Below are 26,813 nucleotides of genomic sequence, written 5' to 3' on the forward strand. Positions count from 1 at the left end.
CCACGCCAACGCGGCGAGTGCAGCGGGGGGACTCGCACTCGCGAAGCCGCGCAAGAACTCGAGCTGGCCGACGCAGCAGGAGGGTTTAGATGCTGACGGACTTGGTAGACAGGCGCCAGTAGTAATTATGAACCGCCAAAGCGGTCCATGAACAACAAAGTTCCAGTAGCGGGAATACCCAGCAAACGGGGCGAAAATCAGGAGCTACGGAAAAACACATTTATTTATTTATTTATTTATTTATTTATTTATTTATTTATTTATTTATTGGCACCTCAAATACCCCATTTGGGGTTTTACATGAGGGGTGGGCATATTTACATAATATTTTCAATAAATGCCTTGAACCATGAATGACTGGAGTGGTGCACCGCTTCAGCAGGTAGATGATTCCAGTCTTTCGCTGTTTGAATGAAGAAAGAGTTAAAAGATGTGCGGTGGTGCGAGCTGGAGGGGGATAAACAGCCTTTGAATGGCCAAGACGGGATGAAGTGCGATGCGGAGGCGTGATGTCGGTCTGATGAAGTAGTGAGTGATAAAATTTGTAAAAGAGGCACAGTCTTGCTGTTTTGCGGCGCTGCTCGAGGGTTGGAAGTTTCAGAGATGATTTAAGTTTAGTGACGCTAGTGTGGTAAGAGTAGTCAGAATGAATGAAGCTTGCTGCACGATTCTGTATGGATTCTAGTGCTGTTGCCAGGTCAGATTGGTGTGGGTCCCACACTGAGCATGCGTATTCTAGTTTGGGTCGAACGATTGTTAAGTATGCGAGTAGTTTTACTGAGTGCGGAACAAGACGTAGATTACGGCGCAAGTAGCTTAGTACACGATTGGCATCATTGCTAATGTTGCAAATGTGTGAGGACCAACTGAGGTTATTGGACAACTTAACGCCTAGTTATTTTTATGAAGTCACAGCACATATTTCCGAACCGGCTGTATCGTAATTAGCTGAAATAAATGATTGGCGATGATGGAAAGTAAGCAGTGACGTTTTTTTGACGTTGAGGGACATTAGCCAATTATTAGACCAAGTTTCGATGACGTTAAGGTCGGACTGGAGAGCGCGAGAGTCAGCGCCGTTAGTAATAGGACGATAGATTACACAGTCATCAGCAAATAAACGAATTTTGGAAGAACAACCTATAGGTAAGTCGTTAATGTATATTAAGAAGAGTAGTGGTCCCAGGACTGTGCCTTGTGGCACGCCAGAGATAACGGGTGATAAGGTAGACGAGCATTGGTTAGCGTAAACGAACTGTTGACGGTTAGTGAGAAAGTCGCGTATCCATTGGAGAACACGAGGGTTAAGATTAAGACATGATAGTTTTAGAAAGAGCCGTTCATGAGGAACCTTGTCGAAAGCCTTTTGGAAATCTAGGAAGAGGGCGTCTATGGGTATGTTTTGATCAAGATGCGAGCTGATGTCATTAACGAACAGGGCTAGTTGAGTCTCGCAGGACATGCCTTTCTGAAAACCGTGTTGATTAGGATTAAAGAAATTAGCGGATGTTAGGAAGTTTACAATATGAGAATAAATTATATGCTCCATTAGTTTAGGACAAACACTGATGAGGGAAACTGGACGGTAATTGTGGCACGATGACGATGATCCTTCTTTGGTACTGGAATTATTTTACCTATTCTCCAGTCTTTCGGCACCACTCCAGATGAGAATGATTGCTGAAAGATATGACACAAAAATACACTAGAGATGTGCGCAGTGTTCTTAAGCATTTTGGAATTGATGCCGTCGATACCGGCTGAGGATGTTAATTTGAGGGATTCAATTAGCTTGGTGATACCATGTGCTTCGATTGTTATGTCAGGCATCGTTGGGTTGTTGAGGTAAGGACAGTCTGGGAGGTCAGTGTTAGGTTCAGAAGTGAACACGGAAGAGAAGACAGAGTTTAGTACTTCAGATACTTTATGGTCTGGAACACGGTTATTATCGTTATCATATAGTAGTAATGGTTTACGGTTATTTGGGTTAATGTACTTCCAGAATTGTTTGGGATTGTTTTGCAGCATGTTAGGGAGTGTAGTTGAGTAGAAGGTTCGTTTAGCTGTTGCGGCCAAGGAATCAAACTCCTTTTCAGTGATGTAATATTTTTCCCAGGCCGGAGCGGTATTGGAACGCTTGGCTTTACGAAACAATCTTTTCTTTTTATTGTTTAGTCGTTTTAATGTGTTGTTGAACCATGGGGACGAAGGTCGCTCTGTTAAAATGATGGTTGGTATGTAAGTCGTAGTGAGTTCGATCATTTTATCTTTAAAAAGCGTCCAGTTGGCGCCTACTGTGCGCTTCCGGAAATCTATAATGAACCAGTTGTAAAACTCGGTTAGTGCATTGTTGATGCTGATGTAATCACCTTTATCGTAGAGTGTTATTTTTTTTATTTTTTGCAATGAGGTAGCTGCCAGGATAATTCTGCATGTAGTACCGAGAGATCACTTAGTTCTGGTAGATGTATTATAGAAGAAACACTGTCGGAATGGGATGTTAAGATAAGGTCGAGTATGTTAGAGCACTGTTCGTTTTTCCGCGTTGTGGTAGATACTAGCTGCTTCAAACCAAAGGTGAGGCATGTGTTAAGAAAATTACATTCAAGGTTATTTTTAGACAGTGTTATGGCTGGTTCGGACCATGTTATATCAGGAAAGTTAAAGTCACCTAAGAGGAGTAGTTGCGCATGATTAAATGACTTCGTAACAGTTTGCAGTGCCTCATGGAAGTGAATAGTGAAGGAAGCATCTGCATCGGGGGGTCGATAGCATACACCGATAATAGTTTGTAGGTACGAAGAACTGCACAATACGAAGAAGATTTCTAGAGGTGAAGTGATATTGATAATGGAGCAACAAAGGCTGCGATGGGCAGCTATCAGAACACCTCCTCCGCGTTTGCCTGCATGATCCCGCCTAAAAATGTCAAAATCAGGAAGGAAAGAATTAAGCTCTGTGTTATCGATGGTAGAATTCAGCCACGTTTCTGTTAGTACAAGAAGCTTACAATCAGAAGAATCGATAAGGCTACAGAGCGCTTCGCGTTTGGGCAACAAGCTTCTAATGTTAGTATAAACGAATGATACAGGGATGCTATATGGTTTTGCGATAGTGCGTGATGGTAGCTATGAAGTTGATATAACTCTATTTGTAGTGTTATCATACTTGTAAGTTCTGTTATCCACGATTAGTTTATCGTACCGGAGTTTGAAAGATTTCTGTTGCGACTTGCCGAACTCGATTAGTTGTTTACGTGCATGCCGAGTGTTAGCTGAGTAGTCTTCCGATATGCTGTAGCTGGACCCTCTAAGTTGTTTAGCATTTGAAAGAATATGTTGTTTTACTTTGAAATGAGCTAATTTGATAATTATGGGTCTGTTTCTATTAGAGCTGTATCTGCCAATTCTATGAGCGCGCTCAATATCTAAGGGATCCAACTTGATATTAGGGTTAGAAGCACAAAGCTCCAAAATTTTCTTCTCTGATTCTTGCCACGTTTCACGCTTAGTATCAGATACCCCAAAAACACAAGGTTAGAACGACGAGCCCTATCTTCTGAATCGTTTAGTCTTGATGAAATGGCGGAAATGGCTTTAGTGTTTGTATCGACCACTGTCCTGATGCAATTAACTGAGGTTTTTAGTGCAGTTATGGCGGAAACATCCCCTTCAAGTTTTGTTAGTCGCCTTTTAATGTCGTCAAAAATTTTGTCGTTCTGCGATAGTTTATTTCGAATTGCTTTCATTTCACTTAGAAGAGATGCCTGACCTGAGTTTATTTCCTCCAATGCAGCCATTATGTCACAGGATGCCTGCGTAGAAGTGGAACGGGTGTTAGGGCCGGGATTTGATTCTATGTCGCCAGAGAGAGCAAGAAGTTGCAAGATGACAGACGTGCAGTCGCGAATAATAGTAATGCAGCAGCCTGGGCTTGGCAGCACTAGCAAAGCGGCATAGCGGGAACGACGCGCAAAATAGCGTAATTGGTTGTTACCTGTAATGCGAAAAGGCGTCGGGCGTCAGTGAACCGCATTGTCGGAGTGCTGCCAAGCCCACTGAGGAGAGCGAGGGGGTGACGTGTTTTATGCGTGAAGGTTGATGTCTTCGTCGATGCGTCGGCTGAGGCAAGGTTTATGAAGACGATAAATGCGATGAATTTCCGTTCAGGGGTGGTGTGGCGCAGTAGTCAACGGCGCTTGCGTCGTTTTCGGAGCACTGGAGGAAAGACGAGGTTGGCCCGCCTGTAACACCAGCGCGCTGGGGGTAGGGCGAGCCTACACCACGCACGAAGGCATACAGCTGACTGTAGACGTGAGGCGGCGCTGAGCGTCGGTCAGCATTGGCATTCCCGGGCAGACGATAGAGGATGCTCCGCCAGGCAAGTGTATCCCGCAAGCCAACACACCGCAAGCCGGGCGTGCCCGAAGGCCTCGTGGCGGCACCAGGAGAACAGCAGGTGTCAATGGGGAAGCACAAGCCTGTGAGCACCTGTAATGCGAAGAGGCGTCGGGCGTCAGTGAACCGCATTGTCGGAGCGAAAAAAGTGCTGGAAACGCCCCCAGTAGGTAATCCCAGTAGTCGCAGTGCATTTGGTATCGACATTGAAGATCTGTATAACTCTATACCTCATGATGATTGAATGACTTGCCTGAAAGATTGTATCACAGTCGATATTGACTAACTTTCTTTTAGTCTAAAAAGTGAAACCTCGGATGCAAGCTTTCTCGAGTTTCTGAGCTTTTACCTAAATTCTACTTTCGTGTCTCGGGGAAAGGAGAACATTACGTTCATCGTTCGGCGATTTGCATAGAATCGCCAGTTTCTCCACTTCTAAGTGAATTTGTTTTGATCAAACACGATAGAGATCTTCAGTCTCATCTTTCAGGACTAGCAACTGAGGTGTTCACATATGTAGACGATTTGCTGGTAGAAGAATCCAACCCGTAATGTTGTATACATTTTAAAGGGTTTCAAGAAAAACCACATCAAATTATTTTTTTCTTTTTGTTTGCTCCAAGATAACCAATTACAGTTTCCTGATCTAAGACCAATCTTTCAATCACTTAATGTCTGCTGATTCTACAGACCCAGGTCTATGCAACCTATCCTTAACTACAGGTGAGCCTACTAAATTGCAAAAAGAGGAATAAAGATTAGCATAGCTTCCGAATTGAAAAAAAAATCATGTCAACACAAGGTGGACATTAAATTAAGTTATGGGGTTTTACGTGCCAAAACCACTTTATGATTATGCGGCACGCCGTAGTGGAGGACTCCGGAAATTTCGACCGCCTGGGGTTCTTTAGCGTGCACTTAAATCTAAGCACACGGGTGTTTTCGCATTTCGCCCCCATCGAAATGCGGCCGCCGTGACCGGTATTCGATCCCTCGGCCTCGCGCTCAGCAGCCTAACACCATAGCCACTGAGCAGCAACGGCGGATACATGATGGAAACGACCTTTCTCAACCAGATCCACAAGCTTGAAAAACCAGACTATCCCAACACTGACATTAAATCAGTGTGGGCTAACACTTTGAAAGAAATCAGTCAGATCACCCACAAAGATCATCGTAAAAGTAATAGAATTGCTTTCGTTCCATACCTACATAGAACATCGTAAGAATTAAAACATATAGGCACTAGCTATAAGGTAGACGTTATTTTTTCAGCGAAAAACCAACTTAAACAATTTGTTCGCGTATTCGTAGGCAAGCCATCACAGTGAAATATTAAACATACCAAAAAGTTTGTAGATTGTGCGATGGGCATAACATATACGATCCCGTTTAAGTGCGGTAAAGTTTATGTAGGCCAGTCTGGGCGTTGCATCAACGTGAGGCTTAGAGAGCACCTGGCGGCATGCAATTCATCAGGAACGACGCATCTCGCCGCCCACTGTAGGGACTGCGGCTGTTATGCTGGCTTCGAAAATACTCAGGTTATCTTCAAAAACAATGACCAGTTAACCCGTGAAATGACAGAGGCCTTCCACATAAAGAAAGAAGGAGAGAGAGAGAGAGAGAGAGAGAGAATAATCATTATTCAAGAACCCCGGTTCGGGTTCGCCAGGTTTGTTCTAGTTATCTGGCAAGCCGACCATCGTGATGAGCTCGATCATGGCACATACGTAGTCGGAGGAGGAGTCTGCCAGCCACTACTCTAGTGTCGCAGTTCTACGGGTGGGTGATAGTTTGGCAAGGCTAGCCTGAATAGCGGGATGGTCCCCTGACAATCCCGCAGAATGTAAACCTTCTTGCATGGCATGTGGTGGCTTCCCGGATGAAGAAAGAAGGCGATAACTGTGCCAGCCACCCCTCGGTCTTGCTCCATGATAGGGAATTCAAGTTTCTTGATAGTTAGAACCGCTCTTGCTTTTTTGCTTGTAACGTTGCCTCCCAGATGATCTGCAACTTGAGAGGCCTTAACGCATGCTCAGACGTCCTACTCTGTTTTAGTGCGCATACATTCGTTTCCTTTCAATAAAGTCAATGAGGATAGCTGTGGGGCTTGCTGGTACGGCATATCTAATTTTGTTGTAGCGCAAGCTGAACAAAGACAACAGAAAGGCACATCTGACACACACAGCGCTAATTTTCAACAACATATTTATTCCCCGTTCTCGTCGCTATGTATACACCCTCGAACCGTGATACAGCACGTGTAAAGCTTCGGTAAAAATGAACAAAAAATATCAAGTGGGATCGACACATAAGCAGTTTCTTGACTCACATATTCACAGACATGTACACGTTCAGCGCAAGCAAAGATAATTGAGTTTTTTTAGCATAATGAAATGGAAGGTTTACTGACGCATGCGTCGCGACTGTTGATATGTATCTAGCGTCTATTATCAAGCGCGTCACCTCACACCTCCTTCTACTCATGATGACTGTTCCTTTAAATGTAGGTTTGCATTTGCATCTCTGGCAATGGCAAGAACACCGTCAGCGGCCAAGTTGTTTACTTTGTAGTTGTGTTTCCGTAGCCTGTCATTTATACATCTGCCTGTTTGACCAATGAAGCATCGTCCACACTCGAGGGGAATGCGGTATACTACACCCGCGATGCAATCAATGAATTTGTTTTTATGTTCTTTTTCGCATGCGGTACGTGAGATTCTTTCTGGCCTTTTGGTCAGCCTATGTCAAAACACAAGGAGTACTGGTAAGACACAGTTGTTATACACTTTTCTCTTGAGGGATAATGGCTACCTGCGATTCATGATCTGAGAATGCCTGCCAAGCGTACCCCAGCCCATTCTTATTCTTCTGATTATTTCAGCCTCATGATCCGGATCCGCGGTCACTACCTGCCCTAAGCAGATGTATTCCCTTACCAGTTCCAGTGCCTCGCTACCTATTGTAAACTGCTGTTCTCTTCCGAGACTGTTAAACATCACTTTTGTTTTCGGCAGAATAATTTCTAGACGCACCCTACTGCTTTGCCTGTCCAGGTCAGTGAGCGTGCATTACAATTGGTCCGCTGAGTTACTAAGCAAGGCAATATCGTCAGCGAATCCCAAGTTACTAATGTATTCTCCATTAACTCTTATCCCCAATCCCTTCCAATCCAGGTCTCTGAATGCCTCCTGTAAACACGCTGTGAATAGCATTGGAGAGATCGTATCTCCCTGCGTGACGCCCTTCTTAATTGGGATTTTGTTGCTTTCTTTATGGAGGACCACGGTGGCTGTGGAGCCACTATAGATATCTTTCAGTATTTTTACATACAGCTCGCCTACACCCTGATTCCGTAGTGCCTGCATGACTGCTGAGGTTTCGACAGAATCAAACGCTTTCTCGTAATCAACGAAAGCTATATATAAGGGTTGGTTATATTCCGCACATTTCTCTATCACCTGATTGATGGTGTGAATATGGTCTATTGTTGAGTAGCTTTACGAAATCCTGCCTGCTCCTTTGGTAGACACAAGTCTAAGGCGTTCCTGATTCGATTTGCGATTACCTTAATAAATACTTTGTAGGCAACGGACGGTAGGCCGATCGTAAACTCCTATACAGCAAACTTCCTATACTCCGTTTCATACATAGCCGTCAACGTTGTGGAGGTTAGGGAGACTTCTTGCAGTGCCTTCGTTCGCACTTGGATATAGTTTGATGTTTCGTTTTTTACCGCAGTTGTGCGCAACTGTTTTTTATATAGGCTCAGTATCGAATGAAACAAACTTTAATCGTTAGAAACAAACACACTGTGGTATACGACTGCTAACACGCTATTTTAGAAAACGTTTATTTTGTTCTTCTTCTCGGGATTTGTACTTGCCGCTCGTCGCGAGGAGCCTCGCGTGCAGGCTCGCGCTAGCGAACGCTCTTGACGCGCAGCGAAGCATGGACGGAACGCGGGGAGGGATCACTTCCCTTGAACGAACGTCTTGCGTGCTACCACAGCCTTGACTGCTATGCATGGAACAGAGCATAGCTAATTAGCTGAACGAACCTAGGACGGACTAGAGTTTTATTCTAGCGGACCAACATGGGGTAGTGCCCAGGCACGTACCCAGGATATTTTTTTCGGGGGGGGGGGGGGGGCGGGGGGGCAACCACCTCAATCATCATCATGTTTTATGTCCACTGCAGGACGAAGGCCTCGCCCTGCGTTCTCCAATTACCCCTGTCCTGCGCCAACTGATTCCAACTAGCGCCCGCGAATTTCCTAATTTCATCGCTCCACCTAGTGTTCTGTCGTCCTCGATTGCGTTTCCCTTCTCTTGGTGCCCATTCTGTAACCCTAACGGTCCAACTGTTATCTAACTGACGCATTATATGACCTGCCCAGCTACATTTTTTCCTCTTGATGTCAATTAGAATATCGTCTATACCCGTTCGCTCTCTGATCCAAACCACTCTCTTTCTCTCTTAACGTTATGCCTAGCAATCTTCGTTCGATCGCCCTTTGCGTGGTCCTTAACTTGCTCTCCAGTCTCTGCCCCATATGCACTGGCAAAATGCACTGGGAAATGCACTGGCAAATGCATTGGCACTGGACTCATTGCACTGGCAAAATGCACTGATTGCACATCTTACTTTTCAATAATAATGGTAAGCTTCCAGTCAGGAGGTGGAAATGTCTGCCGTATGCGATCTAACCTATTTTTATTCTTCTGTGAATTTCCTTGTGATGATCAGGCTTCCCTCTGATTAATTGACCTAGTTAAACGTACTCCTTCATAGTCTCTAGTGGCCGACTAGCCATCCTGATCTCTTGTTCCTTTGCCCGGCTATTTATCGTTATCTTCATCTTCTGCATAATAATATTCAACCCCACTCTTACAGTCTCTCTGTTAAGGTCTCCAATCATTTGTTGTAACTCGTCTGCATTGTTGTTGAATAGAACAATGTCATCGGCAAACCGAACGTTGCTCAGATATTTGCCGTCGATCTTTACTCCTAAGCCATCCCAGTTTAATAGCTTGAATTCTTCTAAGCGCGCAGAAAATGGCTTTGGAGAAATTGTGTCTCCCTGTCTGACCCCTTTCTCTATAGGTATCTGTAGAACCTCGTAGATATTCTAACGCGAAAGACGAGTCAGCAAGACGAGAAACCATTTGCAGATTATATTTACAACAACGGTTGCAGCGCTGACCGGTTAGATTCACAGTGCGAGCCCAGTTCGTTCTTCCTTATCTTTTCTGGAGTGATGGCGCCTACGCGCCTCGTTCAAACAAACAGATACCTCACGCTTGTAGCAATATTTTCCAAGCTTTTTACGTAAGCCTTCTGTATTCCTTGATTACGTAGTGCCTCTACGATTGCTGGTATCTCGATTGAATCAAATGCCTTTTCGTAATCTATATAAGCCACATAGAGAGGCTTATTGTACTCTGCAGATTTCGCGATAACCTGGTTGATGACATGGACGTGATCCATTGTAAAGTATCTCTTCCTGAAGCCAGCCTGTTCCCTCGGTTGACAAAATCTAGTGTTAGCCTTATTCTATTGGAGATTATTTTGGTAAATATTTTATATAATACTGGGAGCAAGGTAATGGTCCCATAATTGCTCAATTCTTTAACGTCTCCTTTTTTTGTGGATTAGTATAATGTCTGCATTCTTCCAGTTTTCTGGGACCCTTGCAGTCGATAGACACTTCGTATAAAGAGCCGCCAGTTTTCCAAGCATTAGGTCTCTTCCATCTTTGATTAAATCGACTGTTATTCCACCTTATCCTGCCGCTCTTCATCGTTTCATTTCTTGCAGAGCCCTTCTGACCTCATCGGTAGTTATAGGAGTTTCTGTATCCTGTTCATTGCTGTTTCTAAGTGATCTATCGTGACTCCTCTGGGTATGTATACAGGTCAGCTTAGAATTTTTCCGCTGCTTTTACTATATCTTCGAGATTGCTGATGATATCATCCTTATCTTTTACTGCATACATCATGGTTTGTTCTATTCCAGGTTTCTTTTTTACTGATTCCAGGCGGCGTTCATTTTTTACGGCTTCTTCAGTCCTTCTCATGTTATAGTTTCGAATATCAGTTATTGTCGCCTTGTTGATCAGTTTTGACAGTTCTGCGAATTGGGTAACGCTGTGCGGCCGCCAGTCCCATGCAACCACGTAGAGCGCAGGACTCTGCGACTCTACACGTACTGCGCTCACAGAGAAAGGTTAGAAAAACACCCACATAAGCACAGCAGAGAAGTGGCTACGTGAGGCGGTTCGACCGACAACTGTAGAAGCGTCATTCAAAACAAGTAATCGTTCTCCACTTCCGGCGGCCTCTTCTCTACTTCCTTTTTAAATAAAAAGATGTTGATCGATAAATATTCTCATAAATAACGGTTAACTTTTTTTATTATTCGCTTTTGCTTGCAGTTTGGTTGTTGCCTTGGCTCTCCCTTAGTAGATCGCTTAATTTCTCAACTCCTTGCGATTTTTGTTTCCAGTTGCCAATTTTGCACGAAAAGTGCTATACAGTTAGGGAAAAACAGACGAGGTAATGGGCGACAGTCATCTTGCTTATGGGTGTAAGGGTTATTGCAGGGTTCCATGATGGACGCTCTTTCACATTATTTTATTTCCCACCTTATCTAACCCATATCACGTGTGTATGGTTCCGGGCATCTGTCAGCGTCGGGGCGAGCCGTAACTCAAGGAAACAATGAGGCAAAGGGATAAGTTAAACGCAATTGACGTTTTCTCCAGCCGCAACTCGTTCCATGAGAGTACAGACCAGCTGAGTAACAGCCGTATCCCTCTCATGGTCCCAGGATCAGCCTAAACAAAGATTGTTGAACTAACAAAAGCAACAGCTATGCGCGTGACGGTTGAATAGATGGTGACAACTGAACACATCTCGAGTTAATCGCGCGGGTGCGGAATCTACGAGAAAACTGTCCTTCACATCACAAGAGATGCCGATAACTACCGCCATCTAAAAGGAGTGAAAAAGGCAGCATAATGCTGACCGATGAACAGCTGCGAAGTCTCAACATTGATCTGGCGGCGCTTTAGGAATGTGTGAGGAGTGGTGGCGTGGGTGGGGAGAGGGGGGGGGGGAGGGGGGTATGCCAGATGATTTCGGGGGGGGGGGCCCGGGCCCCCCCCGGCCCCCCCCCTGGGTACGTGCCTGGTAGTGCCTCTGCCTCCCGTAGAAGCCCATGTATTGAGAGCAGACGGGAATTCCACAATATTTAGAACTTCACTGTGAACTACGTAAGTTATAAAAGTAAATGAAACTCAGCGTAACGTCAGAGTCGTCTTAGTATCTGATTGTCATATAACTTGTTTTGGGATAGTTTCGATAAAACAAGAGTTACAGGCCTTTTGTGTAACCATTCTCCCTCAGTGGATGCCTATATGTACTGACAGCAGATGGACATTAGGTAATATGTTTACAACTTCGTTGTGAACTAACTAATTACGACAAGTAAATGAAACACGGCGTAATGGTGGAGTCGTTCTGGCATCCAATATCAGTATTTTTTTCAAGATACCTACATTAGAGTGAGAGCTACAGAGCATTCGCGAGCAAATACGCTTTGCCGCAAAGCGTTTTCTGTTCGCCGCCGCGATTTTTGTGGAGGGTAGCCATAGAAGCTTCGCTGTACAATACTGGCCCACTTTCTTGCAGGCAAAAGTGATAGGTGCCCGTGACGAACGCCTGAAGGTCATTACAGACTTGCTGGCAATGATCCGTATTGTCAAGATGTATGCCTGGGAAGACGCCCTCCAGAAGAACGTATTGCGCTTCAGAGAAACCGAGCTCCAGTGGCTTTTCCGAGTGAACCTCTTGGACGCCATCTTGGACTGCCTCTACTCGTCCACGAGCTCTGTGGTACGTGTCCTCACAAGCAGAGTAACTCTTCTTTCGTACGAAATCCCGAGTTTTTGATAGTTTGTGGAGCAACTGTGTTGCCTCGCTGTTTTTCTTCATTCAGAATGTTTTCTGAAACATACGCCGTAATTTTCTAAACATGTCATCGAAAGCCACGCCCTTTGACTTTTTGGCTAATAAGGCACAGCCATAGGAACATTCCGATGTGCAGCGTCAAAACCGTACCCAATACAAATCTGTAAACGCAAGCCCTTTGAAGCTTTTATCACTCGTGTTGAAGCCCTCGGAGGCATTTCTTATAATATTTAACCTTCTTCAATACAAGCCTGTGTAGTATCCGCACCAATTCGTTTGTGGTTGATCTCGTGAAACTGCTCAACAGAACTTGTGCCAATGCTATGTCGGGTGGTAATTGCTCCTACCTTCTGATGAAGTGACGCGGCTGCTGCTGTATACCTGACTGTAGCCGCGCTTACATGAATACAGTAGAGAGTGTGTCGCATTAATTTACCGTATTGAGTTTACTCATACGCCGTTGTTTACATGAGTGTGAATTTTTCTGTATGGCCAGCTAACGCAATCTAGCGTCATGTATGAAATTTAGCGATCACTTACGATAAGCGTCCTTTGCTGTCGCGTTGTGAAATGCACTGAAGGTACCTGCCGAGTGTCGGCAGGCTCTCCTTCATTTAACCTTCATTCGGCGGAAACTTACCGTATTCTAGCAGGATAATAAATTTTCACAGCGTGCCCGTAACTGTTGCCATGTCGAGTGGTAGCCAAGTGTGGCATTTACGGCTTCTATCTCCTCAGAGTGGACATGACTACGTGCGGACTACGTTAACGGCGCGAATGAAGTAACTCACCTGCGTTAATCTCATTTATTATTGACAGAGAAGAGACTGTTTCAACGCGCAATGTAGGCGTGTAAAAGAAATCGCGTGCGGCCGGCTCCGTAAGCGGCTATTTTTGTTTCTGGGCCCCGCAGTGCGGCAGCGGCCACCGCCAATTGGATGGCTTGTTGTCATCTCGCATCGAGTGCGTTCCCAGTGTTCCTGATAAAGTACACTTGTGTTTACATGGTCTGCTGCAATGTGACTTCTCCGTCTCAAACTACTCCTGACTGGCGCATTTGATGCGATACGCCTTCCTAGCAAAGTACCTCGTTTGAATGAGATTCTGCGCGCTTGAAAGTGCGCTGTCGCATTCGCGTAAAGGCGAAGTGTGTGAAGAATCTCCGTTAAGACCCCGAAAACACGTTGAGCTAAATACTTGTTTGGTTGTCGAAGCTGTCTATCAGTCTCCAACAAATATACACTCTCCAGGATATTTGAAAATGATGCCGTAACTTCAAATTTAGAGGCGTTCGATGAGTCACTACGCGTCCTCCGAGGTTTCTCACTCGCCTTCAGTACCTTCTCGGTGGCGTTCTCTCCTCACCGCGTGCTGTGCAGTGCAAAGAAAGGCATGGGCGATGTCAGCCAACCAGAATAGAGAACCAGAAGAAGGGCTGTGCGATTATGTACTTGTGCTCGCCTACTACAATGCGCCGGATGAATGGAAGATTTTTCATTATACATATACTTAGAACAGAAACAGTGCGAATGACGGGACAAGAGCGACTGACACAGCGCTGTGTCTCTCTCTATTTAGTCCCTTTCTTTTGCTGTTTTCATGGAAAATACAATGTTTTCCCCAACTAGCCAAGCAGTAAACTCTCCTACACTTAACGGAAGGTTCTGTGGGGCGAAATCGGTGAGCCCCCCCCCCCCCCCCTTCCGCTCCCCTCCCCCCTTTCCGACTCAAAACACACGGCTGGTTCCCGTCACAGTGGTGCTCAAATTGAGCACCTTGCCTTGGAGGTGCCCCGCACATGAACATGTTGGCATCTCGACGTGACTAGAACAAATTGGGAAAGCCAGGATAAAAGGCGTGGAATTGGTTCCCGAATTCGTGGTATCCTCATGTTTCGTAACGTTGCCATGTTCGCTTAAGGGGACTGACGTTGACGGCTAGAATGCGTTTTGGCGCACTGATAGAAATAAATGAACATGATTTATGGTTATAGAATACAGCACGCTCTTGGCGATTTAGGCAGGAATTGTAATATTAAATTGGGCAGAGAGGTCTCAAAAACCAGTCAGTGGCGCCGCCTGGCGGTGAAGTGTTGGTATTTCAGATATAGTAATTGAGATTACTGTACACAAGCCGGCTATTATTAGATACAGGACACTTGTTGCTTCAAATTGCACATCGCGTATTATTAGGCCTTCGTGCTTTATACTGCACGTATTATTAATTTTTGAAGAGCGCACGCTAACGAGTGACGCTGCCTTCATTGTTACGAGTGAAGGGGTAGTTCGCACAGAGCTGTTTAATGCATCGCGGCACACATGAGGGCAGTTGTAAGCGCCTGAGTGTGCGAGTTAGTAACCCGAGATCTGGGTTCTCGTTGAAGTCTGTAATGTCATCGATGAATTGTACCGTGAATGGGTGCCAGCACTGCAATGATAGCACTATTGGCATACCCTACGACTTAGCTTGGCTTGGCTAAGAACAAAGCCAGGCGCATGCAGCCAGCAAAAGCATGACCTTCGACATCAGCATGTGTTACTTGAAGGGAGCCGTCACTGGGGCATGCATCCGGACAGTGGTTCTAGTATTGTAAAAATAATTCGACACTACACAAAGCATGAACCGCAGGAACATCGGTTCCGAAAACAAAATATGACATTCTAACAGCTAGAGCCGCACTTGTCCTCTGCTTCCCACCAATGCCAGCGTATAATTGCTATAGCGCTAACCTGTCTCTGTTTCGAGAGTGTTGCTTGAGTTACTAACACTGTTGCGCAGAGCGACGAAGATTCAGGACAATTGTCGTGTATTATTTTCTCGCTCAAGTCCTGTCCCTTTGTCGCTCTGCGCAACACTGTTAAATATGTCCCACCAAGTACTTTACCGCGGAAGTTTCCTGAATTGTTTCTTGATCTCGACTACATCTTCAATGCAGATCGGAAGATTCTGATACAAAATGTCGATGGCATTTTCCGCGCTATCACTGTATGATAGGACACAGACCAGTCTGCTTGCCATTGCACTAAGAGAAACATGCAGCATAAAAATTGGTTGCCAGTCTCTTTAAGATGATCGTCATGACATTCTGTACACGATACACATGTTCATTTGGAATGTGTTCAAGATGTCATACCTGGCGTTGGGGAACTTTATTTTCCGCCCAATGCAATAACGAAAGATGGATGTGGTAGTTACGCTCGGGGTGAGTCATATGGCGAAGTTAACGTTATGTCATTCTAGTGCCAAATTGACAGGTGAACCCAAAATATTATAGTTATAGCTCAGCGGATACATGGGCCAGCCGGCCCAGCGGACGAGCTGAGACGCTACAGCACATGTGCGGTATGCTAGCGTGGCCAGCGTTCTTTCGAAGCGAGTCGCTCGCTCGCTAATCTCGTCTCCCCAGTGGAGCGCGCGCAGCGGACCAGCGTATTCCGGACACAAGCATGGCGGCCACCCGCACGAACAGTCGCACGCCGTTGGCGTCGTCTTCAAACCTGGCGTTTGCTCGTCTATAGGCGAGAAAACCTCGGGAGGTGTTTCACCCCTGCTGAAGAGGGTATCTCTATCATGCGATAGGTTTCAACGACGAGGCCGTTTGGTGACGATTTGTAGCAGATGACCGCCATCAGGAAACTGAAGCGAGCGTACCTCTGGGCCCGCCCGTAGATTCACTCAGCTATAACTCTGTAATATAGGCGAAGAAAAAAAATGAATTCTGCAGATTTAATGTGCAACAACCACAATCTCGTTATCAGGTACACTATAGCGCAAGACTCCGTAATAATTTTGACCACCTGATTCTCTTAACGTGCACGAAAACCCAAGTACACCAGTGTTTCTGCATTTCGCCCTCATTAAAATTCAGTCGCCGCGGCCGCGATCAAACCTGCGACCTGGAGGTGAGCAGCCTGACACCATGGCCAAATAACCTATACCTCGGTGTATATAAGGGAGGGGACAGCCCAAACAATAACGAAACTTGCCGTCCTACTAAGACTGGTGCAACAACTGGTAAAGTTTTATTACAGTATAACCGGCAAATATTTTGGACAACTATAGTTAACGAAGCCACTAAGTAATCTGTAGCACATATTTAAAGGACAAAGGTTTCCAGCGTCGTCGAAGGCGTTAAGCTAAGCCGTTTACCACGCGCGACTTTTCCCTCTCTCTTTCTACGTAATGACGCGGCGAACTCAGGAAAACAAACGGCGGCAGACAGCTTGTGCACCCGGTGGCAATGCGCTCAATGACCCTGGAAACCAACGATCGAGACTTCTTGATCTGACACTTTAGTCGAAGCTACTGCCCGCACCGGTATACTCGGTGCTGCGTGGCATCTCTCTGCATGACAGCTTTGTTCCCGAAATTTACTTATCGCTCTCGCACAATAGCGCGCTTTCTGTACGACTTCACACTGTGTGAGTACGGAAAAATTGAGTGAGTTTCACAATAGAAAGACGTGGGGGCTAATGGCGTCAATGGTAACCCCAATTACAAGCCAAGCGCAAGATATGAAACACATTGAAGCTCGACCATTTGTTATCAATCATTCATTCGAAACGGCATGCTATTTTAACAATCAAGTCCCAGTTATGACAAAGTAGTTCTCTAACATTAAACCATTACATTACGACCGTTAATGTAACATTACATCTATATAATTTCTTCGAACAGCATGAAATTTATAATGCAGCCAGAGCAAGGACACAAGACGAAACAAAAAACATGAACAAGCGCGCACTTTCAACCACTAAATTTCATTTAGGGATTGCTTGCACTTGTACCCAAACAATACCACGTGCACATCAATTTCAGTTTCCTTAACTTAGAAACCAAGGAATCATAAAATAACAAGATCAATAAACGTGAGGGTGCATTAGAGGCGTAGCCATCTCAAGGCATATGCGTATCATCCTGTTCTTTAGTGAGCAAAGATTGGGAATATTGACTTATGCATTGGTCAGCAGCAGAGAAAATCCGCTCGGCTTTTATTTATGGTTAATTATGGTTAAGCTTGCAGTCTCAGGTTTACTTCTGTCTACCATAGCAGCATCTTCTAGAAGATGGCGGCATACACACGTATTGCGATGAAAAGCTACGAAACAACTGTCTGATATATTCGAGCTTTATTTCTTGGTTCTCTAAAGCGTATAAATGTAGCATCTGACAGTCTGGTCTTTGCAGTATTTGCCACAAGATACCGTAATGCCGCGATAAACTGCATGCGATAATGCATGCGATAAACTGCGGCCGCTTCGCATGCGAGAAACTTATTGTTGCGCTTCTTGTCCCAAACTGGCTCTTTAGCGTTTATCGGATTTGTCCATTCGCGAAAACAATCTAACTGGTTTTAGGCTGAAAACACGACCGGTACGTTTACTTGCCACCGTATTATATTCAGAGTGTTTCGCACATTGTTTTAGGATATCGCGCTCATTTAGATATCGTTTCGACCGCTACCTTCCGCTGTTCAAGGGCGACTTTCTTCCGCGCATGCCTGCTCGAATATCTCTGCCGTTACCGATGCCAACACAAAGTATCCGGCCACCTTGAGACACGTGGCTTGCTGCTGGAAGCTCACTTTCATTAAATGTTGGCCTGATTTCTGCAGCGCGTTATCGGAACACATGCTAGTTACACCCCTTTTCACTATGTTGAATGAGCTGAATAAAATTGGAGTGCCAGTGCTCATATATGCGTGTGATACTGTTCTAATGTTGGTCAAGTTGCCTTCCTCCAGTGTACCTTCTCTTAATCTTATTAGTCGTCGCTTTCATTTTTTGTTTTCTTATAATATTTACATATGTTGCATTGCTTTTGTATTTTCTTTTCATGTCTGTATGTATATATAAGTACGTGCATACGCAAATGTTTATGTATTCTGCCCCTCCTGCTTGGGCCCTCATTTGGGCCTACAGTATTGTATAAATAAATAAATAAATAAATAAATAAATAAATAAATAAATAAATAAATAAATAAATAAATAAAATGTTTGTGCTCCTTGTCTTGAGACAATGCGTTTTGATAGAGCACAGAAACAAAGTGAAAAATGTATCAGGTGATGGTTTTGTAGCTTTTCCTTGAAAAACGTGTGCAAAACGTGTGCCCTTCTAAAAGATACCGCCATCTTATACGTCAGTAAATCTGAGATTCCAAAGTTAATAATAAAAGCTGAGTGGATCTTCTATGCCACTGACCACTGCATCAGTTAACTTTGCTTGTCTTTGCTCGGTAAAAAATTGCAATATTATTGCGCTTCTTGATTGTTGGCTGTATTTACGGTGTTACCCCGTGTTTTAGTTAATGATTTATTGTTTTCTTTGTTTTTTTATTATTTTCGTTATTCGTTTGTGTATTAATTACTATGTGGGCACTGGAATTGCGGGGCACGTGGTCTTGCTTGAGTAAAAGTACAGCCGCCCTCTAACTGAAATTTGTTTAATGAAGGTTAGTGCCTGTTTGCGTGTTTGCTTTCTTCTTGTATTCGTATTATTGCTACGCTACATTTCTTGCCATTCCAAGGTGATTAACCCACCAGCCTGCATTGCCACTCTGGTGTGCAGTATATAACTCGTTTGAATGTTCGCCTATTGGTCCAGTTGGATGGCCTCATTCCGAAAGAAATAATCTTTTTCCGACCATGCGCTTATAACTAGGCGGAAATGAAATGCTTAAGGAGGTATATCAGCTAGAACACAGGTTCAAGTTCCTTTGCTCGCGGCGACCTTGATGACCGGCACATCCGTAGCGCCGCGCACAATGGCTGACTGCTGCCTTTTGCGTCTGCGCTTTTCAACCACGCGGGAAGCTCCATGATGGACCAGCTTCGATGACTAGGCACATGGCAACAGGCAACACGGAACACTGCTTGAATTCATACGCAACAGAACTCTTACAGCGTACATCTAATGCACACCAAATATTATGCCTTATTCACCGACATAATGTAGCGCGAAGACACAATTACATAGAAGTGGCACAGAACACACCTCAGGTATCATCACAGGCGTCACAAGTGCCTGTGACGTGTTCTGCGTCTATTCTTCGTAATTGCGTCCTCGCGCTACACTACGTCGGTAAGCAAAAACCAACTTGCCCAACAAGAAGTCCCTCTACATTATATGCCTTATGGTAAGTCTCCCTCTGTCCTAACGAAGCCTAATCTCACCTAAATAATTAGTCACTGGTAACAAGAACAATATTACTAGTAGTGAAAGGTACAATATCGCATCACGGTTATTTGCGCGTAAACATGGCATATGATGCGTACACGCGCATACTGCTAACTCTGGAGTAATAGCTAGCTGGGCGAAGTCGATATCGTTTCGAAAATAGTCGAGCAGAATGAAAGACACATTGTAGGAGGAAGGCCGGATACGTGCGCGGCGCCTTATCTCGTGCAAGGAAATCAGTCACTACGTTTATTTTATAAAACATCAAAAAGGGGGGTGGGGTTGTAGGGGTGGGGCGTTCAATTGACACGACAAGACCGCTTTTTTTCCACCCCGCAGACATGTTCCCTCATATTTCGCCAACACAGAGACAGGACGCTATGCGTGCATAGTGGTTGAAATTTGCTAAGTTATTTTTTAAAGGCCCGTTGCGAAGAAAATGTATACAGTTTCAAAGTGGCCTACAGCTGATGACAAGCTAAGACTAAAGTACAAGCTCCCCCAACAAAAAAGACATGCGTGTTGCCTTCACGTCTCAAATGTGAGCTAATAAGCCACCTGGAGTGTACTCACAGCATAAAAAATTTAACTCCGATATGGTAAGTGCTTAACTAATTGTAAAAAAAAAAGCTCTCATTTTTTCAAACTCAAATAATACTGGTGGCCTAGGGCTCACAATAATATCGTTCATAAAATTTGTCACTACGTTCATGTTTCTTCCTAAAATAAGTTACAAAAAGATAGATCTGCACAAAGAAATTAGCCGTCTTAGATATGCAAAAGCGCTTCACTTCACTTGATAAAATGAACTTTATTGGTTGGCGCATATATATAAATCCTTTCTTTTTCATTTGGACTACTGTACACAGGCCACTGCATTCTTAAGTTTTCGCAGAATATAGTTTCATATAATGTGCACATAGAAAATTCGTCGAACGCTTTTACATTCAAAGTACGAGTGAATTAGTCATGGCAAGCTCGCAAGAACATGCGCTTGTGATACAGAAGTTGGAAAAAAATACAATCGCCGACAATTACTGCTTGTCGGAAAAGGCTCAGAACTAGCAGCGTTGAGAATCCGCGCTGTCCTTGTGCATAGCCTCAAAAATTAGTTGACTTCGGCAGCTCCATCAAAATCTCAAAGGCCAATGTCTGTGATTTGCATCACATCCGCCAACCAACAGGTGCACGTGTCACCTGCTTTGGTTCTGTTTGAAGGCTGTTACTAAGGGAATTAGAAAATTACTATCTTGGCAGCATTGCCAAGATCGGCTCTGTAATACCTAGGTACCATTTATATATAACCAATTTACCCGCAGCAAAATTTCATTGCTGTGGAGCATTATTGCCACTGCATGCAGCTCGCATTCACCAGTGGACGCTCGACTACATCAGTGATGTTTTTGTTGCATTTTTGAAGGATATGTGTTGCACTTGTTGCATTTTCCTACAAATAGCCGTAGATGAGACGGAATGTATAAAAAAGACTTGTTTTTTATACCAGTGAGATCTTAATCATTTCATTGCCGTCGCGTTTCCGCCATTTTTGTTACAGCTTATGATAATCTTATTCTCGACGCTGCGCTTGCTAGAACCGGAAATCGCCTTCACGCCAGCGCTGGCGTTCTCCTGTGTGTCGCTGTTGTATATGACAGATCTTAGCATGAACACCTGTGGACACGCTCTGAGGAATATCACTCAGGTAAGCTAGCGCATGATCACTCTCTAGAAGTAATAAAAACATAAGGGACTTATCGTAATCGTTGTTCCTCAACAACACAAGGTAGATGATGTCTTGAGTCCATATATAAGCGAAAGCTGCCAATAACAGAAACTTTCTAATCTATACTATTAGGATTTTTTATTGAAGGGTACGTATTGTCATACTGTAAACATAAGAGACACAATAGAACAACATCGTCCTGGCTAGCTTTCTAATTGATATGCTGTGAGAGGAACCACATCGAGATAGTTTATAGCAAATTTGAATCTTTAAAGAAATATCACATGCGTCCCTTGTCCCATTTTGGTCGTTACAATTCAATTTTACGCCAGAGTGGCCGCGCAAATTCTTTATATTTTGAAATATTTACATCGCTCAAAGAAAATGACAAAAAGCAACATGAAGAAGACAGGACAGGCGTTGTCCTCTCATTCGTGTTTTCGGCTTTTGTTTTTGCAGCAATATAAGCACGCCAAACTACCTAAACGAACTCGTCCAGCTTCCTGTCTTGTAATTCTGGACTCACTAACTGGCTGTAGAACAAAGCCATGCCCATTTCCGCACTGTCACCTTTAAGCATGCGCTCGCGCTAGGAAACAATATAGAATAATGGTAACTGAAAGTGCCAACCTTGCTATACGTATGCAGGGCTTGCTACTGCTTGTTAATTTAAGTACTAGAAATGGCTCGAAGAGGAAAAAAACAAGAGGCGCAGAAGACAAAAGCCAGAAAATAAGACAGAATAATGAAAAAGCTACAAAACGATAAAGAAACCGTGCCCGCATGAATAACAATATATCTAATAATGTCCATAAAATTTGACGGGCACAGGTATTAATATCAGAGCCTTCGTTCCTCGGATGCGTACTCACTTTTGTCCCAGATCCGTAAAAAGTTATAGCCTGTATTTGTTCACGCATACAAAGTAAAGTCATCGCTGTCAACCGCGTTTTGTTATTGCAGCGACAATGAGAAATGTGGGTCGGAATGTTTGCAGCTGTTCTTTACGTCACGCCTGCCAGTCCTAACTGAGCCCGTTGTTCTGGGCCTGTATGGCGCAAGGATCGATTCTGCTCAATCCTCTGCTTTTTCTTCACATTCGCCGCTCATAACCAGCGTATCGAACTGACAACGGCGGCAGGGCGCCACTCCGACCACTGATAAACAGCAGGAAAAGTAAAAAAAAACACATTGGTTTATTGAGAGATTGATAGATTAATATATTGCTAATTGCGATATTATCGGGACTCAGGTCATCGATTAATTATTTTCTCATGTGGCGAACGAAAGAAAAACCTAATTTTGTAAAATGTAAACACTCAGCGCAGTCAAAGTAAAATTTTACGTGTTATTAGAAGGTCTACTTTGCTTCAGTTAGTGATAAAAACATGTGACCTTTCTAGCGAAGTAATCACTATAGCGAATAGTATCGCGTTCAGTTTATTATGAAGTTGTATGTATCCCAATGCAGAAGCGCCAACTACCAGTGCTAAACTGACTGTTGAGAGTGGGAGCCGTGCTGCTAGGAAGTAGTGCTAGGAAGTAGAGAGTCTTCGATAAGTTCCATAAATGAAAGTACTCTCACGTTAGCCCTATGTTAAAGTTGTCTTTATGAAGGTAGCCGCCGAGTGTTGAACAAAGCTTAAGGTAACGCTATGTGATTTTGCTTCCCACCATCCGATAACGATAGGATCGTGTAGTGCGTGCGACCGTTGTTTGAGTTCGGTCACGTGGAGGCCTTTAGTGTGCCTCAGAGCACAGTTCATGAGTATCATTACATTACGTCCCTGCCGAAATGTCACCGCCGCTGGAGAAATTCGTCCTGCTGTGGAATTGTCAGCAGCAGCTGAAAGCTACAAAGCACTAAAACGTGGCATCGGGTGATTTTTCACCACACAATCATAACATGAGTATAATTGCTAACGCTCAAGGAATCGGTCTACCTCTTTACTTTGGATAAAAACATTTGTGTCCAGGTATCAAGTTCTCAACATGGTTTTGCAGCAGAGGCATAAATGTTTAGTGCATGGCCACATTTATCTACTCGCCATGACCCACAGGTTTCATTTTAGGGTTCTCTGGCAATCAAAAGAATCGCCGATTTTTGTACTGCTGAAGAAGAGGAGAACTCCATTACCAATTGCAAGACATCAGCGTCATTGAAAAAAGGTAATATTCTTGAGTGACTTGCAATTTACGAGGGCAATACTGAAGATAAAGATTTGTTATAGTCTTGGGAAAAAGCGCACAAAGCGAGGTGTTTGTTGGAAGGTGGCACTATCTTTTGTGTGGTCAACAATCAGCATTTCTAATGATCACGTTACATCAACTGTCCACCGGTACGTTAGACTAAATAGCATCCCACGATGTCTCGTTTTCTCAAGGCGCACCGAAGAATTTCTCCTCAAACATAACCTTTCAGTTGCAGACATTCATGATTTTTCAGCTTTTGTATACCTACGTGTATGAGTTCGAGCAACAAGCCAAGGTATGACAGACATTTTAGAAATGGCCAGATGAGCACTGAAGATGCACCTTGTGCGGATCGGCTTCGGACCGCCGAGGCTGAAACCAAGGAGACATTGATGCGCTCCGCAAACAAAAAAGGCACGTAGCCCTAGGTGATGCAGAATGTTGGAAACAGGATGCAGCAGTGCAATTCTGGATGTCAGTGGGAGGCTTAGGTGACCAGCAATTAAAAGACTGAAGAAATTCAGCCCCGCGTACCGGGTTAAACATCCTGCAATAAAAGTGATATAGCAGCTCGGCAAGGTGCACCCTCACGTTTGGCTCTTAACAGTGGACAAAATGGACTGAATGGGTTAGGAAGTTCATGCGCACATGGCCTGAAGGCCTCGATATGGTTTATTCTGACTTCCACCTGCTCGGAGATTTGAAGGAGAAAGTGCGAGGAGAGTGACACGAGACAAAACAGGCGACTTTGTGCAGGCAGTTCGCGCGTGGGGAGCACGAATGCGCAGGTGTCGCGTGTGTTTACGTTCCTTTCATGTCTCGCGTACTGCGTTTCCAGCGAGATTGAACTGACTCACCCAAGTCAGTCCTCAGCATTGAGCTGATATTTTGCGAAGCCGGTGCACATGGAAGAGCGATTTAGTCGTTGCCACAGAAGCAGCCGCACCGACGCAAACACTGAACACGCATCACGTATTTGTTCACTGACAGAGACGCTATTGCTAAAGAAATGCTTATCTTAATCCGTGCTCGTTGGGCCGCGGCTCGGGTGAGCAAGCGAGAAATATCACTTGAAGAAACATTGCCGAGAAACTCGTGCAAGCACTGAACAGGCGCAAATACGTAGTTACTCCGTACCTGCAGTCGGTTTTGCAACGCATCAAGAAAATTGGCATTAGCTTCTACACTGGCGCTGTTTTTTTTATTTAAAAAACAAACTCTGCAACAAACGTGCTTCTATTCAAAGAAGGGCTGAGGGCGGGACCTCGCTTCAGATCGAAGCTATTCGACCGAGCACGTTCCAGGTGTAAGCCCCGTGGTAAGGTCGATGTGTACAAAGCTCCACGTTTATCTTGTAAAGTATATATGGGCGAAAATGAGTGTTGCATCAATGTAAGCCTGAAAGAATACTGCACTTCGTCAAATAGCACATCCAGATTTCATCTATCTAGTCTCAGTCGCACTCACGTTTGCGTACCGCATTTCGATAATACCACTATCGTTATGACACACAGAGACAGGTGAAGCTTTTGACCACCTTCAACGAAATAGTGAAGTGGTACAGACTTAACACACAGACTATGCCGCCACCTCACCCGGGGCTTACCCGTGAGGAGGCAGCGTTATACAGGCAATTACAGACGGGGTCCCTGCTCACCCCGGTGCTAGCTAAGCACGTGTGTCCGAGCGTGTACGCGAGTGACGTGTGTAGACTGTGCGCTAAGGAGAAAGCCACCGTGACTCACATTCTTTGGGACTGTAGTATAAATCCACGAGAAGCCAGTGAGAAGACGACGATCCCGCCGCAGCTAGAGGCTGCAACGAGGACCTATGACCAAGATACACAACTCAAGGCCGTCCAGCAGGTCTCAGCAGCTCTAGAGAGGCAGCGACCTCGCGAAACCGAGGAGAAGGGGGGCAGCACCCCCAGGAAGGGGGTGGCGACTCTCTCGGATCCGCGGAAGTAGCGAGGAACCAAGACCTCGAGGAGCACAATGCACGAGACTGACGTAGTGGCCGCGTCGCGGTAAAAGCTTGTCCTCCCTGCGTGAAGGGAGCCTAACCGACTCTGCAGGCATTTTTACTAAAGTTGTTCTTTCTCTCTCTCTCTCTCTCTCAGTATACACGCGCACATATCCGGAAGTCAGCTCTCCATCACACAAAGACAGGACTGATTTAGCCTTTTCAATCATGTTTAATCACTCGTTATGCGTGTAGCGCTGTTGTACAAGGTTTTGATTTTACCCGCTTTGGTGCAATGTACGTTCTGTACAGGGTGTTTTATTTTAACGTTTTATTTAACGTTATTTAACGTTTTATTTTGACATTAACAGATTTATAGTTTTTTAACGCCTGTGGCATTTACCACAAACCAACTTATTGAGCTGGAATATTCAAAGAGGTATACATTACTTACACTGAAAACCCTTATGCACGATTGACTGATTATCAAAATTTTACTAACAACCTTTCAACTAAGCACTTTAGCCCACAGGTTGTATAATACACGAATTATTATAAGTGATTATGCAAGGCAGGTCTACATACAAAGGATATTGAAACCACCAGTATTTATATAAGCGCAGTCAAACATGCTGTAAATATGCACTGTTGTTCTACTTACTTTTTAACAAAAGGCCTTTTTATATATTGAAGCTGAGAAGTTACCGGAACACTAATACATTTCGTCGCAAACTTCGGGAACGCATTTCTTGAAACTGGGGCGCTATAACGTAAAACTATTCCAAACTTTTCTATTCCAATTCTGCTATCAGCCCTCCGCGATTGGTCAAAAACTTTTTTCGACCACCCCCCACTTCACCTGTCTGTCCCGCGACGTTACAAAAACCGCAATACCTCCCCATCTGATATGATGTGTGCACACTGATTATGCTTGATTTGACAGAAAAAAGAAAAACAGTTATTTCTGATTCGACCCCTTGTCGCCACTAGCCCTCGGCTATTGGTAAAAAGTTTTCGGGCTGCACCCACTTCACCTGCCTGTCACGCGACGTCACAAAACCGCACGAACTCACCGCGTCAAAGTGACGTGTACGCGATAAAGATGCATTAATATGCCGAACAAAACTGAATTTTTTTCGGAATAGCCGCAGGCTGCCCCGTTCCGAAAGGAACAAAAGATAGCTGCCGCCGATCGCTGAGACGCTGGCTACTCGCACCTGCCGGAGAGCATGGGTGTATTTGCGTATAATAAAACTTCTTGCGTGACCGTGTAACGTTTTCAAGCACTTTCGACACGTTTACTACCTCATTCTGCCAACTCTTCTTTGCTGAGGGTCAATTTTAGCGTCATTCTTAAGCTTCCGTTGCATGCCGCCGCGATTTTCG

General features: G+C 44.5%; 1 protein-coding gene across 7 annotated transcripts in view; it reads left to right on the forward strand.

The window, feature by feature from the left end:
• Nucleotides 1-26,813, forward strand: part of LOC135913793 (ATP-binding cassette sub-family C member 2-like) — a 272,909-nt gene that overhangs the window by 157,066 nt on the left and 89,030 nt on the right. For all 7 annotated transcript variants that reach the window (XM_065446481.1, XM_065446480.1, XM_070541305.1 and 4 more), the window contains 3 exons: nucleotides 12,095-12,298; nucleotides 21,105-21,251; nucleotides 23,345-23,441. In XM_065446481.1, coding sequence (XP_065302553.1) covers nucleotides 12,095-12,298; nucleotides 21,105-21,251; nucleotides 23,345-23,441 — 448 coding nt within the window. The remainder of the gene's footprint in view (nucleotides 1-12,094; nucleotides 12,299-21,104; nucleotides 21,252-23,344; nucleotides 23,442-26,813) is intronic.

The sequence above is a fragment of the Dermacentor albipictus genome, chromosome 6, assembly GCF_038994185.2.
Source record: "Dermacentor albipictus isolate Rhodes 1998 colony chromosome 6, USDA_Dalb.pri_finalv2, whole genome shotgun sequence".
NCBI classification, from domain to species: domain Eukaryota; kingdom Metazoa; phylum Arthropoda; class Arachnida; order Ixodida; family Ixodidae; genus Dermacentor; species Dermacentor albipictus.